General features: G+C 34.7%; 2 protein-coding genes across 2 annotated transcripts; one reads left to right on the top strand and one right to left on the bottom strand.

Moving 5' to 3' along the window:
• Positions 1 to 1028: 1028 nt before the first annotated feature.
• On the bottom strand, positions 1029 to 8776 carry ccdc135 (coiled-coil domain containing 135). The gene is made up of 18 exons (XM_059535700.1): positions 8730 to 8776; positions 8515 to 8648; positions 6927 to 7101; positions 6716 to 6841; positions 6435 to 6629; positions 5266 to 5424; positions 4974 to 5192; positions 4771 to 4884; positions 4554 to 4626; positions 4334 to 4462; positions 3904 to 4032; positions 3563 to 3780; positions 3197 to 3412; positions 2197 to 2307; positions 2012 to 2122; positions 1734 to 1928; positions 1383 to 1522; positions 1029 to 1194 (listed from the first exon to the last, which is right to left on the bottom strand). The coding sequence occupies exons 2-18, from the start codon at positions 8646 to 8648 to the stop codon at positions 1110 to 1112; spliced, it is 2529 nt and encodes an 842-aa protein (XP_059391683.1). The 5' UTR covers positions 8730 to 8776; the 3' UTR covers positions 1029 to 1109.
• A 927-nt stretch (positions 8777 to 9703) lies between these two features.
• Positions 9704 to 13111, top strand: lcat (lecithin-cholesterol acyltransferase). Its single transcript, XM_059535702.1, has 6 exons — positions 9704 to 9906; positions 10150 to 10306; positions 10790 to 10905; positions 10983 to 11078; positions 11482 to 11706; positions 12367 to 13111. Exons 1-6 carry the CDS (start codon positions 9762 to 9764, stop codon positions 12942 to 12944), a joined length of 1317 nt encoding a protein of 438 aa, XP_059391685.1. The 5' UTR covers positions 9704 to 9761; the 3' UTR covers positions 12945 to 13111.
• Positions 13112 to 18628: the final 5517 nt, after the last annotated feature.

Here is an 18628-nt window from a genome sequence, read left to right as displayed (position 1 = left end):
TTCTTTTTAATATTATTCCCAACATTTTGCACTCTGTAGTGAGATGTTGGTTGATGCATTTTGTATTATCCGACTGGGATTAGTGTTGAAGTGTTGCTATTAAGTTTGTGTATAATCTATAGTAAAAATGGCAATAAAGTTTTTTTTTTTTATATATAATTTAACAAACTATACATTGATGCTCTTCTGAAATTTTACTTAAAGGGACCGAGTTTGTCAGCCTGTGCAATGCACAATACTATTACATTATAGATGTGCATAAATCCGTATAGTAATATTACAGTGTATTGTACAGCTCTACAAAAATGCGGTTTGTGAGTTTTTTTTTTTTTTGCTCCAAACATGCATTAAAAAAAGGAATGAAGACATTGTTACAAAAAAAAAAACTCGAGCTGTTATTTTTTTCTTTATTCAAATAAGGGTTTTTGTTAAAATCATAACTGAGACATTTCTCATTTTAGTTTGTTGAAGTACTTAACTAGAATGAGATATTAAAAACAAAAATATAATAAAAAAACTAAAACAAACGGTTACTGAAACTATAAAAACGATACTAAAATAACACCCCATCAACAATCCTGAAAAAATGTCTAGACAAAAATATTACACTGCACAACTGTTTAATGTTTCTGGAGCAACAAATCAGAATATATATATATATATATATTTTTAGCCTTTATTTGGATAGGACAGTTAATTGACAAAAAGCAAAACGGGTGAGATTGGGAAAGGTCCACAAGCCAGGACTAGAACTCGGGACACCCAAAGAATTACGGCTCCAACAACAACTTTTTATTATATATATATTTTTTTTTTTTTTTTTCTGTATTTTATACCAAATAACTGTAGCTATTGAAATGATGTAGAAATGATTCTTTCAAAGCCAAAATAAAAATATTGAAATCCTACAAAGCCCAAACTTAAAAAAAGTAGTGTATACTTGTGGCATAGTCCCTTTTTATCGTAGTTTATCAGATATTGTCTGTATCTTGATCTTAATCATTGCAAAAAGAAAATAATATCCCAAATGATGCAACAAAAAACTTTATTGAGGTCATATGTGACGGTCTGGGATAGGTGGAGCCGTATACTAGGATGCACTTGTCTTGTTACAACAAGTGACTGGCCAACCGTGGATGTCTTTTTAGTTTCTCCTCCAGTGCCAGATACTTCTGAGGTGCTCTTTCCTTGTGTCTACAAAAACAATATACAGTTTTACTCGTGTTTCTAAAACAAAATGTACCAACACTCTTGTTTACAATGCAAAGATCTGCACATACACCTCCAAAGCTTGGCTTTGTACCATCTTGGAAAAACTAGATACTACAAAAATGTCATGTTGTCATAACCATATTACTCAGGAAATGATTTAAGGTGCTTACCGAATGAGTCTCATTTTGAGAACTTGGATCCTGAACATGGCGTCAGAGCAGTAGGCAAGGTAATCGTCCTCGTCCTCGTTGGACATTGTGAGATAGTTCTTCTGGTACCGCAGCTGCTTCTTCTGCAACTCCTCTGTCTCCTAAACAAACAAGTTCACCAGTTCACGAAACATTTTTCTGGCCTTTTATCCAGGTCAAGTAACAAACCAAAGATTATATTGTTTCTGTGCCTTTAATGGGTGGAGTCAAACATTCAAATTCATCCAATCAGATTGTAACTGCTGCTGATGTTCTGTTATATGAATTTATGTACACAGAAGGTGCTAAATCTTATTGAATGATCTAACATGCCTTTTCCATTCTGCTCTGGATGAGGCTGGCTTTGTTAAAGAGCTGCTGTTTAAACTCATTCAGACAGTCTGTCCTCAGCTGAAGTGCGTCCTGGCGTGTGAGGACTTCTGGGAGTCCCAGTCGGACCTGAGATGGAGCCAACAGGTCCAGCTCTTTCTCTTTCTGCCGCTGCTTCTTTTCTTTAGCCATACGTTCCTGAGGAACAAAAGGAACCAGAGGAAGGTGGAAGTTTGGATCAGTGTGATGAAAGTGGCTGACTGATTAAAGCCTTGATTCACCTTTTCTTCCATGTGCAGACGGGCCGTTTCGTTCCTTGTAGGGTTGTAGATAGAGATCTGCAGGTCAGTATAACTGTCCTCTTTTTCTCTTGAAGAAAGGATGGACCTAACCTGAAGCAAACATGCTAACGTCAACACCATTGGCTAGATGATGTTTTTATAATGCTGCTTGTGTACTGCAGTACCTCTTTTTCTGAATCTCTGATACAAAGTTCAACATTTTCCTCTTCTCTCATCAGTTCCACAAGCATTTCATATAACTGCAAGTTCGTGTAGGGTTTAGTAGAAGGATCCACCTCAAGATGCAAAATATAACAAGATGTAAACGCAAACACCAAATATAAACCATAACAGCGTTATCACTGAATTCTGCAGCAAAAATTATCTCACAAGAATCCGGAACTATTTTACAAATTTTAACATCTGTGAGAATTTCCCACTCAGCAGGTTGTACAAAAACTTACAAATGCGATTGTACGAATTCATCACGAGACTCTGTTAGACACGTCACCCAATCATCTACTCTTTTTATCTTTAATGGACAGAATTTTCATGTATGAGTTAACGATTTTTTAACTAACTTTATAAAGAAAGTCAACGATTTCTTTAAGTTCACACTAATTCATACAATTATCATATGATTTCTAATAAACTATACCCCTAAACAACCCTCGGTGTGGAATTATCAGGTCATAAATGTACAAATGTATGACTGAGATCGTAAAAAGGCGATTCGATTCATATAACGCACACCACGATACGAGTTCGCACACCAGTTTGTCAAAGTGTAATGAGACTATTGGACATTTCACCTAATCATTTTTTACATTTAGACAGAATTTTCATTTCTGAGTCAGCAATTTCTTTAAAATCCAGATATTTGAAACCAGATTAGGTCCAGTGAGATTTTACTGTGGGAGTGGTTATGCGTTGTGACTTGGAAAAAAAACTGAAATGTCCTTGCTTTTAATTATTTCTCATATTTTTTTATTACTTTATTATGATAAAATATTACCACTTTAATTTGGACTTGCTAGGATTTTACTCTTTTAACTTTAATACTGTTATCATAAAAAGGCCTGTTGAGTTTATTTACCTTCATCTTATCATTTTAAAGTGCCGATAAAACAGTCGTGTAACTTATACTTATGGAATCAACCAAAATATTTTGACGTGACATCAGACCTGAAAGCCAGACACCATCTGTGGAGTAAAAGCTTGTGCTTTCTTTGAGTCTGCCGCTTCTTTGGGTTTGATGAAGTTGAGCCAAGCTGGGATGATCCTGTCATCCTCGAGATGAAAGGTCACTTGGATCCGTCTGTCCGACACCATAAAGATCCGTTCAGACACATCTTTACTTGCTGGCTTAGAATGATCTCTGTGAAAGTGCTCCTCCACCCTCTGTTGGAGACCCCAAACAAAATCTCATTGACCCATTTTCCCCATGTTTTGGATGTTTTTTGTTAGCAAGGCCACTAGTGCTGGTTAATGTTATACCTGTAAGATAATACTGGGTTAAAGGTCGAAGCTGTTTGTTGAGATGAGCATTACCTGCAGAGGCCGTTGTTCAAGAGCCTCTCCAGCCCGAATCACTTTGATTTGCTTTCCGTAAACAGCATGTCGATAAAAGAGGAAGTCAGTGCGGTCTTCAAAGGTTTCTGTCATTTCGAAAGGCTTCTCGATTCTTCTGGCTAGACCATCTATGCGAATATGACTATAAAAGTCCATCTGACGCTCCGTCTCAGGAACCAAAGTGAGGTACCTGTGGTCTAAACAAAATTCGACTTTTATAAAAAGTCAAGACCTTTTGTTATTTGTTAATATTAAAGTTAATGCGTCATCGGGGATGTAACGAGTCAGATCAGGATTATATTAAAAATGTGTAAGATTACATTTGAGAGCATCACTTCTTCCAGGCCTGAAATGCTCAGTTGTCTTATTGCTGTCTGTGTGTAGTTCTCTCTCGTCAAGATGATCACTTCGATGTTTGAACCATTCCTTAATAGTGCTGGCTTGTGTGCCTAAGAATGTGACAAAATGAGAATTTGTCGGTGTATTATTATTTAATACAACCATATAATTAGATATATAAATTATTATCATCATTATTTTATTAATCCTTTAAAGGCATTATTTAAATTTGGGTTTTATATCCATTTAGCATCCTTTAAAGTAAGTATCACTTTTAATGGATTTGTTAATATAATTTATACTTTTTTTTTTGATTGATTGATTGATTGATTGATTAATACAAATGAACATGATCAACATGATGAAAAGGTATGTTGTAACTGAAAACAGAAACATCTGCAAAGATCTTACAATCGAGATCTTTATAAGTGGTGAGTTTGGTCACCAGACCATCTTTCAAAAGATAAGGGGCAAACTTCTCCAGCTTGGCCTTCCTGTAGTCAATAACCTTCATACCACCTGGATAACGCATTTCCATATCTATAAAACAGAACAAAACATGTATGATAAATGAACCTCAAGTGCTAGTAGATAATGGATGAAAGGCTATATATGAGAGTGAGGACTTGACCTGCCGGTGAAATGTTTATTGTAGTCACCCAAGATCGAGGCATCTCAAACACTTTTAGCTCATCCATTTCCTCCTTCAGAAACAAAATAGGTAGTTAAATCTGAAGTAATAGATACGGAGCATAAATATAGATCTAAATACCAGGTTAAGTGTGGAACTTCAACAGTTAAATCAATAATGCTATTAAAACTACACGAAAATGAGGAACATTCTGTACTTCCTCCTCGTCTTCTGGCTCTTCAAGTGTCTTTGGGTCTGAAATGATTGACAGAGATTGGCCACATAGCACATACTCCCATTTTGAAAGATCGCCCAGGTCAAAGGTCATCTCCTGCAGACACACAAAGACCCGGTGAAATTTCCAATGCTCATCATCTTCTCTGAAAATATTCAAATGCATCCACATTAAGATATACTGACATTACAACCCAAAGTGCAATCTTGCTTGTTGACCCAGTAGTTTTGATGGTTCCAGACGCTCTCTATGCCCAGGAAGTTCTCATTGGTGGTGGAGTAGCTCTTGCCCGTCAAAGGGTCAATGAAGAAGTTCTCAGGTATTTCCCTGTTCCCTGCAAGCAGCAGAACCCAGCAGTGAACTCTCAAGCCCCGAAGAGGGTCGGGTGGTGGACGTTCTCGCTCCTGTTTAAGAGGAACCGATGAAAATGCAAGTAAAAAATCAAACAGAATTTCACTGAAACATTCTTTTTCCGACCTTCTGAAGTCTCTCTGCATTTAGTTGTTTCTTCAGTGCGGCTGCTTCAGCTTCTGCTTGCTGTTTCTCCTCTTGACGCCTTTCAAAGTTGCTGTGCAAGTCACGTGGAGGTTTTACAGAGTATTTCTTTATCGGCTTCTTTGGTTCCACTATTTTATCCTGAGCAGGTCATGGGAAAATCACAACATGAACAATGAATCCAGTTTAGATAGATTTCAACCACTGTAGGAAATATGGGTTTTAAAAGATTCTATACAACTTCTTGGGTATTTGTGGAAATACTTCAGGGAGAATGCCAATTATAATTGATTTTCAACTAAATTTAGCAAAAATACATAAAATATGCGAAAATACAATATTAACAACAATAACTAAATTAGAAAAAGCTAAAGTTCAGCTACACATTTCATTGTCCCACCCACATTAAAATAATATATGTACAAATATATGACTCACATCATCATTTTACATCAATAATGTTAATTTATTATCATTACAAAATTAACCACAAAACTAAATACATTTATCACTTAGAAAGTACAATTTTTCTAATTCATTTATATAATGTATAATTATAATAATCTTGTATTTAGGCATAAAAAGCATGTAAATACATTAATATGATACTTTTTGCATGTCATAGGCCAGGACTGAAATACGACTCTCAATAAATATTTATTTATTTATTTCATTATTTCTAAACCAACCACATTTGAAACAATTTCTAAATTAACACATGTATTTAATTTATATCTTATATATTTATATATTCATTATAATACTATTTGCATGTTATAGGTCAGGCTTAAAATACAAATATTTATTTATTTATTACTTACTAAACTTACTACATAAATTCTAGTTATTTCTAAATTAATAAATAATTTATATTAATTATAGCTTTGCCAGTTAAGCGTCATAAAGCATGTAAAAATATTATTATGACACTATTTGTATTTTATAGTTCAGGCTTAAAATGCAACTGTCAATTATTTTTTAATTTCCTGCTCAATCTTTACACCATAGGATTCATGACATGAAAACCACTGAAGACCCTTGGTATGAATGTACATACCATAAAAGAACGTTAAACTTATTTTACATGCAATGTGAAATATTTTATTATTTACCCTCTATAATTTATTCACATGTGTGTAAGTTGTGCTTACTTGTATTTGAGGCTGCAGTAGGGGACACTCTTGTCGTGACTGATCAAGAAGACACATCTCTTTAGTAGCGTAGCCACTGACGCAGTAAACATTGTATCCTGCGCCCAACAACAGGCTACACAGCACTATGGAGAAATCAAAACACGTTCCTCTTTGAGTCTGCAGAACCCAGGTGGGCGATGACAGCTGCTTGGGCTAGAAAGAACAGAAATGAAATAAAAACATGTTTTTGAGTCCAAGATGCTAAAACAACCATCATAAGTCAAGTCGGATTCTCTCACAAGTTCAAACGGTGGATCCAGAAACTCCAACGAGAGATAATCAGCCACAAAACTGGCACATCCCTCCCAGTCGTACAGCTCAGGATACGGCAGCAAGGTGCTTCGCAAAGTGGTGCTTACAAATTTCTGTTGATTTACATTGGAATAATAAAATGTAACGGAAAATAGAAGTAATGTTGGCATGTCTGGAAAGCATATTTACTGTACGCACCTGAACACCGCACTCATTCACAGGACACAGCAGAAGCGCTTTGCGATCAGGGTACAAAAGCACATACTGCTGCCGGAAGTTTTCTGCCATCGCTAGCATGAGCTTCTCCTGGGAGGAGTTCTCCTTGTATGAGGATGGACATTTGGAAAGGGCCACTCGAGGTCTTGGCTTTGTGCTGTAGAAATAAAAAAATAAAAACCAACAAACAGAAATAAGATGATTTGTTTCTTTGTTTATTTAAATCTGTTGTATTGTTGCATGTGACCCATGTTTTAATGTTGTGTTAAAATGACCTACATTAGCTGTATATATTCAAATAACACTTTAAATATGAAATAATTCGCATTGCAACGTGATTTTTGTAATATTTGCATGCAAAAATCTGATTAAAACTATCATAATATGATGATTTTCTTAAAAGTGGTCAGAAGACTATTTCAGTTTGTCTGAAAGTCTGCTTCCAGGACCTGTGTTTTAATTATTAAATGTACAATAATTGTAACATTTACTTGCATTACTTGCTTTAAGAATGTATATCTTCAAATAGATTCAAACATTACATTTAATATTAAATAAAGAATGAGCATTAAGATTTGTAATACTGTTTTTTCATGATATTTGTAATTTGTAACTTCATATGAAAAAGTCGCATTATCATTAACACAGTGCAATAAAAATATATTACATCATAATTTTAAACTTATGCTGATTTATAATAACAATAATAATAGTAATTGTAAAGAAGTGCAGAAAGGGTGACTCACATTGCTGATTGCTGCATAATAAAAACGAAGAAAATAAGACTGAGATTGATTATGTATTCATTTATTGGATGCAATTTGTTCCCCCTTTTAATTTCTGAAATATGACATGGGCTACTATTATAGATTTTATTAATATTTTGAATGTTTTATGTTATGTTATATATATATATATATATATATATATATATATATATATATATATATATATATATATATATATATATATATATATATAGTTGTTTTATTTTCATTTATTAAAAAGGTATGTTGTGTCGCTGGGTAATTTTTGTTGTGGTTTTGTAATTTTTATTAGTATTTGTTTATGTAGTTTTTATTTATTTATTTTTTTCAGGTTAATTATTACTTTATTTAAAAAGAAAACTGTTGCCTTGGCAAATAGCTGAAATAAAAAAAGTTTTAAGATTTTTATATTTTACTTTATTTCAGTTATTGTTTGTTTTGTTTTAGTTAAGGGATTTTTTTATTTTTATGATTTTAGTTTTAGTAAATTATAATAACCCTGACCAGGATTTGTTATTGACATTGTTAGTTACAGCACACTATACAATGAGGCCATAGTGGGTAAGTACCCCCATCTCCATGCACTGTTTTGTTAAAGTAAAGAGTTTAAGGTGTTTGGTGACCGTATTAGTCTGCTAACGTTACTCTACAAGTACATGACCTGATATAACACCCATGTTTGTGGCTAATGATTAAGACCATTGTAAACATTCAGCGCGTGCACGTGAGAGGAACTCCAATGGAAAAACGCTGAACATTGCTTAAACATGAGTTTACCACATGATGAACTTTAGTAACCTCACATGTGTGTGACCGTAGGGGTTATTCGTATGTTAGACAGGCTGCTCTCCAGATCCCGCGCGCTCTCTTCATCATCCTCTTCATCGTCTGTTACAGTAACGTCCTCTTCACAGTCCTCCTCTGGTAACACTTCCATCTAAAACAAGCCATGCACATATTGAGAAATATACGATAAATATTTACTCGACAGAAGTTATCAGTGCATATGAGAACTTACAGTTTAACAAAGTGAATATCTCTTTTCTCCGTTCGCCCTAAAATTTAGCAAAGGGAACCCTGTTACTTGTTTACGTCCCGTAATTTGGTTTCCATGGCGAGGGTTCGATGACGTATCAATAAGGGGGTGGAGTCGACAACGTTCTCGTCTTTTTTAAAATAACTTTTTATTATTATTATGATGATGATTTTGAATTGAATTAAATTAAAATATGTTATATTTATAAATATAAAGAGACATGTGAAAACATTCGCTATTTATTTAACTTACTATTTTACCTTGTAACTTTCTGATTTATTAATTTATTTATTTTTATTGTTATTGTTGTTGTTTTATGTATGTATTGCATGCTTTTACTGTACTGCCAGATTGCACCTCGGTTACCGTTCGTTTCCTGTGAGTTATGAAAACGTAATTTTTTGGATGTTCTCTAAACGTTCATGTTTTATTAAAGGGTTTAAAATGTTTTTTTCTTGTTTCTATACAGACGTTAATAGAACGTACCATTTTATAATTTTGCAAACATGAATGCTACTTTTGAATGTTTTCTGAACGTTCTGAAAAGTAGCGTCATTAAAAAAACGTTCCATCTAAAACGTTTCATGAATGGTAAATAATGATTGTGCTAAAGTTTTTAGAACATTATTATTAAAGGCCAGATAACATTATATTGACGTTACTTGAAGAAATTTGTTTGCCAAAGTTCAGAAAAGTTGTTTGTTGTTGTTTTATATATAATTTAAAAAAATTAACACACATTTTTTTACACATTTTGACACGTGTTTATATTTCCAACACACTCGTGATTTTTATTGTGCCTTTGATTGACACAAGTTCGTTTCGCGCATGTTTACACCTAAACGCACTGTCATTGAACTATATCCTTCTAATGTAATCAGCAAACACAGTAGATGCTCAGAGTGTTTACGGTCCGGTGACCGCCCCCTTGCGACGCCTCATTGGACGAACGCATTAATACGAACTGAAGCTGCTGGGAATCAGAGGCAGACAGCCAACACAGACACAAACACAATGGGACGTTCGCGTTCCTTCAAATGCATTGCATTTCTTCTGGTTGCACTGCACCAAACCTCTGGATTCTGGTTATTTAACGTTATCTTCCCTCCGACGGCCAAACCTCGCGTTATAAATAATAGCACTCCTCCTCTTATCATAGGTAAGCAATCTTACATTCATAGTTTGGCTATTTAAGTTTAGAGTTTGTTTAATGTGTTTTCTTCATTGGTTAATTAATTTAGCATAAATACATATACAATTATAAGACAGACTAGATACCAAATGGACCTTTCATGCACTTTTAGAAAAGTGAAAATTGTTGCAAGGTCTACTTTTGTCAATAAAATATGTATCTGGTTAGGTTGGACTTTGAATTTTACATTTTTGAGCCCTTTTTTAACAGTACCTGGAAATCTGGGTAATCGCCTTGAGGCCAAAATAGACAAGCCCACACTGGTACACTGGATGTGTTACAAGAAAACCGAGGACTGGTTCCCTCTCTGGATTGACTTAAACATGTTTATGCCCATTGGAATTGATTGCTGGATTGATAATATAAGGTAAACTCACTTTGTAACATGATAAGTTAGGTGACTTTACTGTAACTTAATGCAGTCTTGCTGAATAAACCTATTACTTTTTAATACAGCATACATTTTAAAACAAAAAACTTGAGCGGTAGTGTGTGTATGTGCTTATATATCAGTACTTTTATGTTTGCAACCCTTTCTAGGTACCTCTGATTTATTGACTGCTGTTTCCTAATCATCCTCAGTTCTGTATTTCAGGTCATTGACCTTTTGTCTATTGTTTTTGGAGGGTTCTCAGAAACTGATGTCATAAGACAGGCCAGTGTATCATAATCAATATTTAGTAGCTCTCTAATGTCCTAACTTGGTTTAGTTAAACAATGCTTAATCAGGTTATCAGAAGCTCTGATATATTTGAAAAAAAAGCCTCCCTGCTTTTTGTAACCTTGAAAGAATACAATTTCTTGCCTCAGATTTTATATGATTGTTACATTTGTTTTTTTGTGTGTGTAGAATTGTGTACAACAGGACAACTCGGAAGACATCTAATGCGCCCGGGGTGGAAGTCAGAGTCCCTGGATTTGGACAGACGTACCCTATAGAGTTTCTTGACTTAAACAAGCTGACAGGTGAGTATAGAGTGACATTTCAATGAACTTCTTTCCTTACAACATCTGTATTTTTATTCTGATGTACGTTTTTGTAGGTTACTTTCACACCATGGTTCAACATTTGGTCAGCATTGGATATGTGCGAAATGAGACTGTCCGTGGTGCTCCGTATGACTGGAGAATCGCTCCAAGTAAGTGAAATCAGAGTGACAGGCGACAACAAATATTTTGCCATAGTGCAGAAACAAATAGTTGACTGTACTCACTACATCAGGACTACTCAACAGTCAGCAGAGTTCAACTCTAACTCAAATCAAATATGCATGACCATGAGTATCAAGGTCTTCGGTGTTACATGAAAATGACAGGCTGGAGTGTTTGATTAGGGTTGGAGTCAAACTGTGCAGGACAGTGATCCTCCTGGACTGGAGTTGTATAGTCCTACTCTACAGAACATAATTATCTCTATATATGCTTTACATATTTATTGTGTTTTCATATACATTTACTGTATATAATATACAGAGGCAATATATATATAACACACAAACAATAAAATAGTAAATGTGAATGTTTCCTATTGGTACCCTATAGATGAGCAGGAGGAGTATTTTTCACGTTTGAAGAATCTGGTGGAGGAGATGCACAATGAGTACAAGCAACCAATATACCTTCTGGGCCACAGCATGGGCAACAACTACATCCTGTACTTCCTCAACCAGCAGACTCAGCACTGGAAAGACCACTACATTAAGGGCTTCATCTCTCTGGGAGCACCTTGGGGTGGCGCTGTGAAGCCCCTCAGAGTCTTAGCATCAGGTACAGTAAAGAAAACATTATCCATAATACTGTCTGTAAAACAGTTATATTATGAAATATTGTTAACATTTAAAATAACTGTTATATAACTTATATTATATATCCTGTGATGGTAAAGCTGGATTTTCAGCACCATAACTCCAGTCTTCAGTGTCTCATGATCCTTCAGAAATCATTTAAATATGCTGATTTGCTGCTTCAAAAAATCTTAATATTACCAATATCGAAAACAGTAAAAAAAAAAAAAAGAAAAAAAAGTCTCTTTACAACCCTGATAATTCATATATTAATATAGAATGTGTAAATGTTCTGAATTATAATTTATTTTTTTCTGTAAATTAAAATTTATTTGACTTTTTAGTCATTTTGTTGTGTTTTTGTCTTTATATATATCAGGGCTGGTAAGCGATTAAAATTTTTAATCTAATTAATTAATTATATACAGTGTGTGTGTGTGTGTGGAAACTGATATATTGATGCATTCTAGCTACTAAAAATAGTCATACTAAAACATGCAGACATAGAATATAAAATACTGATTATTTTGATTGTAAACAATACTTTAGTTTTAATATAATTGTTATTTGGTTACCTATTGTTTTAACACATATAAAAGATTTAAGCCTTTAGAGTTTTAGTCTTTATTTAATGCCTTTTTAGGTGAAAACGATGGCATACCCTTTGTGTCCAATATAAAAATCCGGGAAGAGCAACGAATGACCACCACAAATCCGTGGATGATCCCTTCTGAAGAGGCTTGGCCCAAAGACCACACCTTCATCTCCACTCCCTTTTTCAACTACACCAACCAAGACTATCAACAGTTCTTCAAAGACATCAAATTTGAGGATGGCTGGTATATGTGGGAGGACACCAAAAACCTCACGGCCGGTCTGCCCACACCCGGCGTTGAGGTCTACTGTCTCTATGGGGTGGGCCTCCCTACACCCGTCACATATGTGTACGACGAACAGTTTCCAAACACCGACCCCATAGATATTATTTACGATGATGGCGATGACACTGTCGGCAGTCACAGCATGAGTCTCTGTAAGCGCTGGATAGGGAAACAGGAACAGGCCGTGCACGTGACAGAGTTCAGAGGCATGGCTCATTTGGACATGGTCTTCAATCACAAGGTTCTCACAGCAATCCAGAGGATTTTGGAGGGAAAGTACCATGAGATAACGGTCGACAGCTCTGAAGAGCCTCCATCTCTTAGCCTAGGTTTTGTGTGACATTAGAAGTGTCCTGATCTCATGTACAAAAGTATGACTTAAATATCTCTTTGTATTGGTTTATATTAATAGACATGATATACTTGTTTGTTACAGTGTATTATACAGAATTTATCAAATGTATTTAATCTGTACATTAAAGCCACCATAGCTCTTAAAGTGTGAAATGGACTGGATGTTTCTTTTTTTCATAACATAGCATAACTTGAACTCTCTATGCTGCCATATGTTAATCACATTTCATATATATGTGAAAAGGATCATATGTGACCCTGTATATTTTACCAAATGTATATTTGTAGCAATAGCCAACAACACATTTTATGGGTCAAAATTATCGATTTTTCCTTTATGACAAAAATGATTAGGATGTTAAGTAAAGATCATCGTATATCATATATTTTTAAAAAGTTTTTTACAGCGTTGCTTATTGTAACCAATCATACATGATTTTTGTTGAGCTTAGAAATGCAGTAGCCAATCAGATGTGTTCAAACTAGTCATCGCTGAAACAACAGAGTTTGCAACAAAGACCCGATGTACGTACGATGTAAGTTAGTTAGAGATTCTTTTACCATACCATGTATGGACAGCTTCATTTATTATAAGAGGAGTTATGAGTGCTTAAACACTAGCAAGACTGAATGCTCATTTAGCTTAATGTTCTTTCACTGCATGATTCAGTAACGCCTAATAAAATATTCAAGATATGGGGGAAGAAAATATACAGGTGCTGGTCATATAATTAGAATATCATTAAAAAGTTGATTTATTTCACTAATTCCATTCAAAAAGTGAAACTTGTATATTATATTTATTATTTACACACAGACTGATATATTGCAAATGTTTATTTCTTTTCATTTTGATGTTTATAACTGACAACTAAGGAAAATCCCAAATTCAGTATCTCAGAAAATTGGAATATTCTGAAAAGGTTCAATATTGAAGACACCTGGTGCCACACTCTAATCAGCTAATTAACTCAAAACACTGCAAAGCCTTTAAATGGTCTCTCAGTCTAGTTCTGTAGGCTACACAATCATGGGGAAGACTGCTGACTTGACAGTTGTCCAGAAGATGACCATTGACCTATTTAAGTTGACTGAATGTAACGATCAGTCCACTGAAGGCGAGCGTAGATGAACCCAAGTGCAGTTTATTTACAGTGAAAACCAAAATATCCAAACATAATCCAAACCAGAAACAAAGACTTGACGGAAACAGACTTGACTGACTTGAACAGACTTGACTTGAACAGACTTGACTCACCGACAGCAGGTTACATACGTTAATACACGACAAGGCACAAGGACAAAAACCTGACTACTTATAGCAGACAAAGAAGGACACATGACATGAACAAACCAATGGGGAACAAGGCACATGACTAAAACAACCAATGAACTACCAGAACTGATAAATCACATGACAAGACAATAACCAATGAGAACATGACACACACACAAGACAGAGATACATGAGGGCAAGGGAAGCATGACACAAACGGCATGAAACAAACTACAAAATTAGAGACATGAAAACGGTGAACAAGAGACAAAAGCCAAAACATGAAACAAAAGCCAAAACCGAAATTACACTGAACTAGATTATTTGTCCTCTCAACTTAAAAAAAGGTGATGAATCAATTCAACAGCAATATCACGTTCTCAACATCACTTATCGCGAGATCTCGTCTTTCTCGCGAAGGCCATTGCAGACAGAGGACGGTCGTCAGCCATCCTGGGCAGCTTCTCCACAAATTTTGGAAATTTTCTCAGAATACAACTTTATTAAGTAAATTATTTGTATTTATTGGCTTAACGTGAAAAAATTACGTATGTTGTCAGTAAGTATGGTTTAAAGAGTCATATTTTCTAGTTGTTTGTATGCAAATGTTCATTTCGTGGCACTCCGAAGCCTCAAAAATACAGGCGGTCCCACAGTATTTTCCATATAAATATCAAAACACATGTTTTCCCATGCGGCACTGAGGTGAACTTATATGGAGAACGATAAAAATACAGTTTGGTATGTATTATTTATTTGAGACCGTTCAAACAGAGCATGAGACGGAGTGCAACGGATCACTGTATAGATTTAGAATGGCGGGATTTTAAAAAAAAAAGAACTTCTTTGAACCTTTTGCAGTTTTATCCATCAAAATGCTATGCAGTCATAATAGAAATTACTGTACATTCACATTGTAGATCTTGGACAAAGTTGTAAGTAAATTAATTTACTTTATAAATGCACATTTGGAGTCTGTTAGCTTTACTATTGTAATGCTTCCCTTTGTTTTTATTAAAGCACACCGATATTGTGGATATTTTTCTTACAAAAACACATGGATTCGCTACAGGACGCTTTTATTCACCCCATGGAGCCATGTGAGGCACTTTATTCATGGATGGATGTGGTTTATTTGACTATTCTTGGACTGTAAAAAAAACATGCATTTTTGGGTTAACTAACCCTTTAAGAGTCATGCTTTACTCTGGAACATGCAGTGCAACAGACTATTATTTAAAAGGAATATCTCTTTACACCAAAATATTTTCAGATCATTATTAAAATGGTGGGACAGAGTAGACTGAATTGCAAGCAGGCAAAATTAGATAAAAGAAAAAAACGTTAGACCATACGTAGCATTGGTTTGTCACATTTTATGACATTCAGAAATCATGTAGAATACCACTAAAGAAAATAAATAAGTTCAGTTGTTATAAAGTTAATAAGTAATGTAATATTTTGTGTTTTCCTATTCCATTGAAATTAAGGATGTTGTGAAAGATATTGACGAGGGGATTCTGATTATAACTGAGGAGCAGCAATGTTATGCGCTTCCCAAGAAATAACCAACATTGCTCTCATTTGGACATCCTTTCATCACTGACGTTTGGACTCCTTATGGTCTGTATGCAGTAAACATCCACTACCTCAAGCGCATGAAATACACCATTGAGGCTCTGCAAAAACTTATGAAGAACAGCTGCTCCCACCAATGTTCATGATGTGTTCATGGGCTCTACAGCAAACTCTTCCATAAAATGTAGGATTATTTTTAAAGGAACTTAAGGTTCTTTTGAGCCTTTCACTACTTTTTTGAATGCACATTAATGTATGTCATATAAATGTCAATGAATGTCAATAAATGTATGTCAATAAATGTAATTTCATGTAGTTGATCAATTATCACACGAAGAATGCAATTTTTTTTGAAAAATCACAAATATTGATATTGATTTATACAACAGTTCAATAAACAATAAGTTAATATTAAGAAACTTGTGTTTTAGACACCATATTGCCTATTTTATTTTTTTGGTCTTTCAGCAACAAAAAAAGGTTCCAAACAAAGCCACAGCGTTGTTTTGCGTCTCTGGAAAAACAGTGTTTCGTTCCTGAATGAATGAACCGTAAATGATTCGGTTCAATATAGTAAACTCACTTATTAACATGGACTTGCTGCCACCTACTGGCGGTTTAAATATCACATTTTAAAGTACCTTTTTATATATTTTTTACTAATTTCAAATCAGCGTTTTAGGTTTAAAATATCAAAACATTATGCATTTGTAACTCCAGGTTAAAGCATTCTTACCTTGCATTAAACACTGTATATGCATCTAAATGCCACTTCAGATGCAGCTTCTGTGTTTTCTCTGCATGAATTTTGATACTATGGATTTTATTTGTTCGGTACCAGCCCCAAATGTCTTATTATTGTAATTGACTCTATTGATTAAATGTGAGACACACTTTTAGAAAAAGAAAGGCTTTACAAAGTTAAAAAGGCCCATAAAGGGTAAAAATCTTTTTTAATTAATTCACTGATCATTGTCAAACCTTATTTTATCTTAGAAGGTTTTTCCAATGATAACGAGGACAAGAGTAAAAAAAAGTATCATATAAAGTTTGATCCTATTTTTTGTGTGTGTGTGAGTGTGTGTGTGTGTGGGGGGGGGGGGGTGGTTGGTTGGTTAGGGGGACCCCCAAAGAGCTTTGACACAATTCGAACACTGCCTAAGTTTATATTACTTAATTCTTTCAGACAAATCCAATCTGAGTTATATTAAAAATTGTCTTTGAGCTTCCAAGCTGTTTAATGGCAGTCAGCGATGGTTGCAGTGCATCAGTCCAAAAGAAGTTAAATAAAGTGCATCCATTCATAATAAAAAGTGTCTCACATGGCTCCAGTGGGTGAACAAAAGCTTCTTGTAGCGAACTGATGCGTTTTTGTAAGAAAAAATATCTGTATTCAAAATGTAATAATTATTTTACTCTAGCTTGCACTCACTGTTGTACACAGAACCAGTTCCGGGGAAATGATGTATGAGGTCGGAAGCGGAAGGAGAGCACAACAGAGAGATCAAAACAAAACAACGGTCACTAATTAGAAGTACAAAACGAGGATTTGTAAAGAAGAATGTTGGCGGATTTCAATATGAGCAAAGAGGAGACTGATTTTCCTTTGCTAAAGTAAGGAAACTTTACTTCCTTTGATCCTGTAAACAAACAAACAAAAAAATTGGTTTTCACGAGACTCACTGGCGCATGTGCAACGCTGACCTCAATACGTCCTCCGGGAACTGCTTCTGTGTACAACTGTGCAAGCTAGATTCAAGTGATTATTACGTTTTTAATACACATAGTTTTCTTACAAAAACACATCAATTCACTACAGGAGGCCTTTGTTCACCCACTGGAGCCGTGTGAGGCACTTTTTATGATGAATGGACGCACTTTATTTCACTTCTTTTGGACTGATGCATTGTAACACCCACTGACTTGGAAGATCAAAGACAAATTTTTATATAACCCCGACTGTATTCGTCTGAAAGAAGAAAGTCAAATACACCTAGGCTGCCTTGAGGTTGAGTAATTCATGGGCTAATTCTCATTTTTTGGGGAATTAACACTTTAAGACTTGTGGTCCAGGGTCATGGATGTTTTTTAGGCTGTGACACTTTTAAACTAGTTTAACGAATGCTTATGACAAATAGATAAATATGTTTATCCATATTAGTGGTGCATATATGTGTGCATGTTTTTCCTACACCTGTTTGTACACAGTACAGATAATATTTGCTGAACTCTGTAACCTTTGAACCAGTTTAGGAGTTCTAAGTCTGAAATACATCAGCTTTTTGCAAACAAATTCAAATGCGTTAGACAAAGGTTCAGAGTTCACGCAGAAGCAGGCAGTAATTTTGCCAGGAAATCTTTCCTTGATTGTTGTTGGAGAAAATAATTGATTGTTTCTTTTTAAATATAGATATTTTGGTGGTAATTGTTTAATCAGTAACTCGGTTTGGTATTTTTCCTTCTTAAACCTCTATGATCTTTGAACATCATCCTCATAGAGAGTGAAACATAGAGAGTGCAACCCTGCATGTGCAATATGACAATAATTCAATGGTCATCCCCTTAACCCGTGACTACATTCACAATATAACACAAATCTGACTGCTTTTGGATTATTGGTTTTTATTGCTTTTATGCTTGCTACACAATAATACAATAAGAACAAACAATCTCATCAAAACTTTAGATTTTAGATATAAAGTGTCTTACTTCTGTTAGTAGCAGTGTTATTTTAGTATCACTTTCAATTTCTGAATTACATTTTATTTTTCTATTTTCATTTTTAACTTTTATTTTAAGTTTTTTTTTTACTTTGT

This window comes from Carassius carassius, chromosome 43 (assembly GCF_963082965.1).
Source record: "Carassius carassius chromosome 43, fCarCar2.1, whole genome shotgun sequence".
NCBI lineage: Eukaryota > Metazoa > Chordata > Actinopteri > Cypriniformes > Cyprinidae > Carassius > Carassius carassius.
Note: the sequence above shows the minus strand (reverse complement) of the source record. Positions and strands in the feature narration are given on the sequence as shown.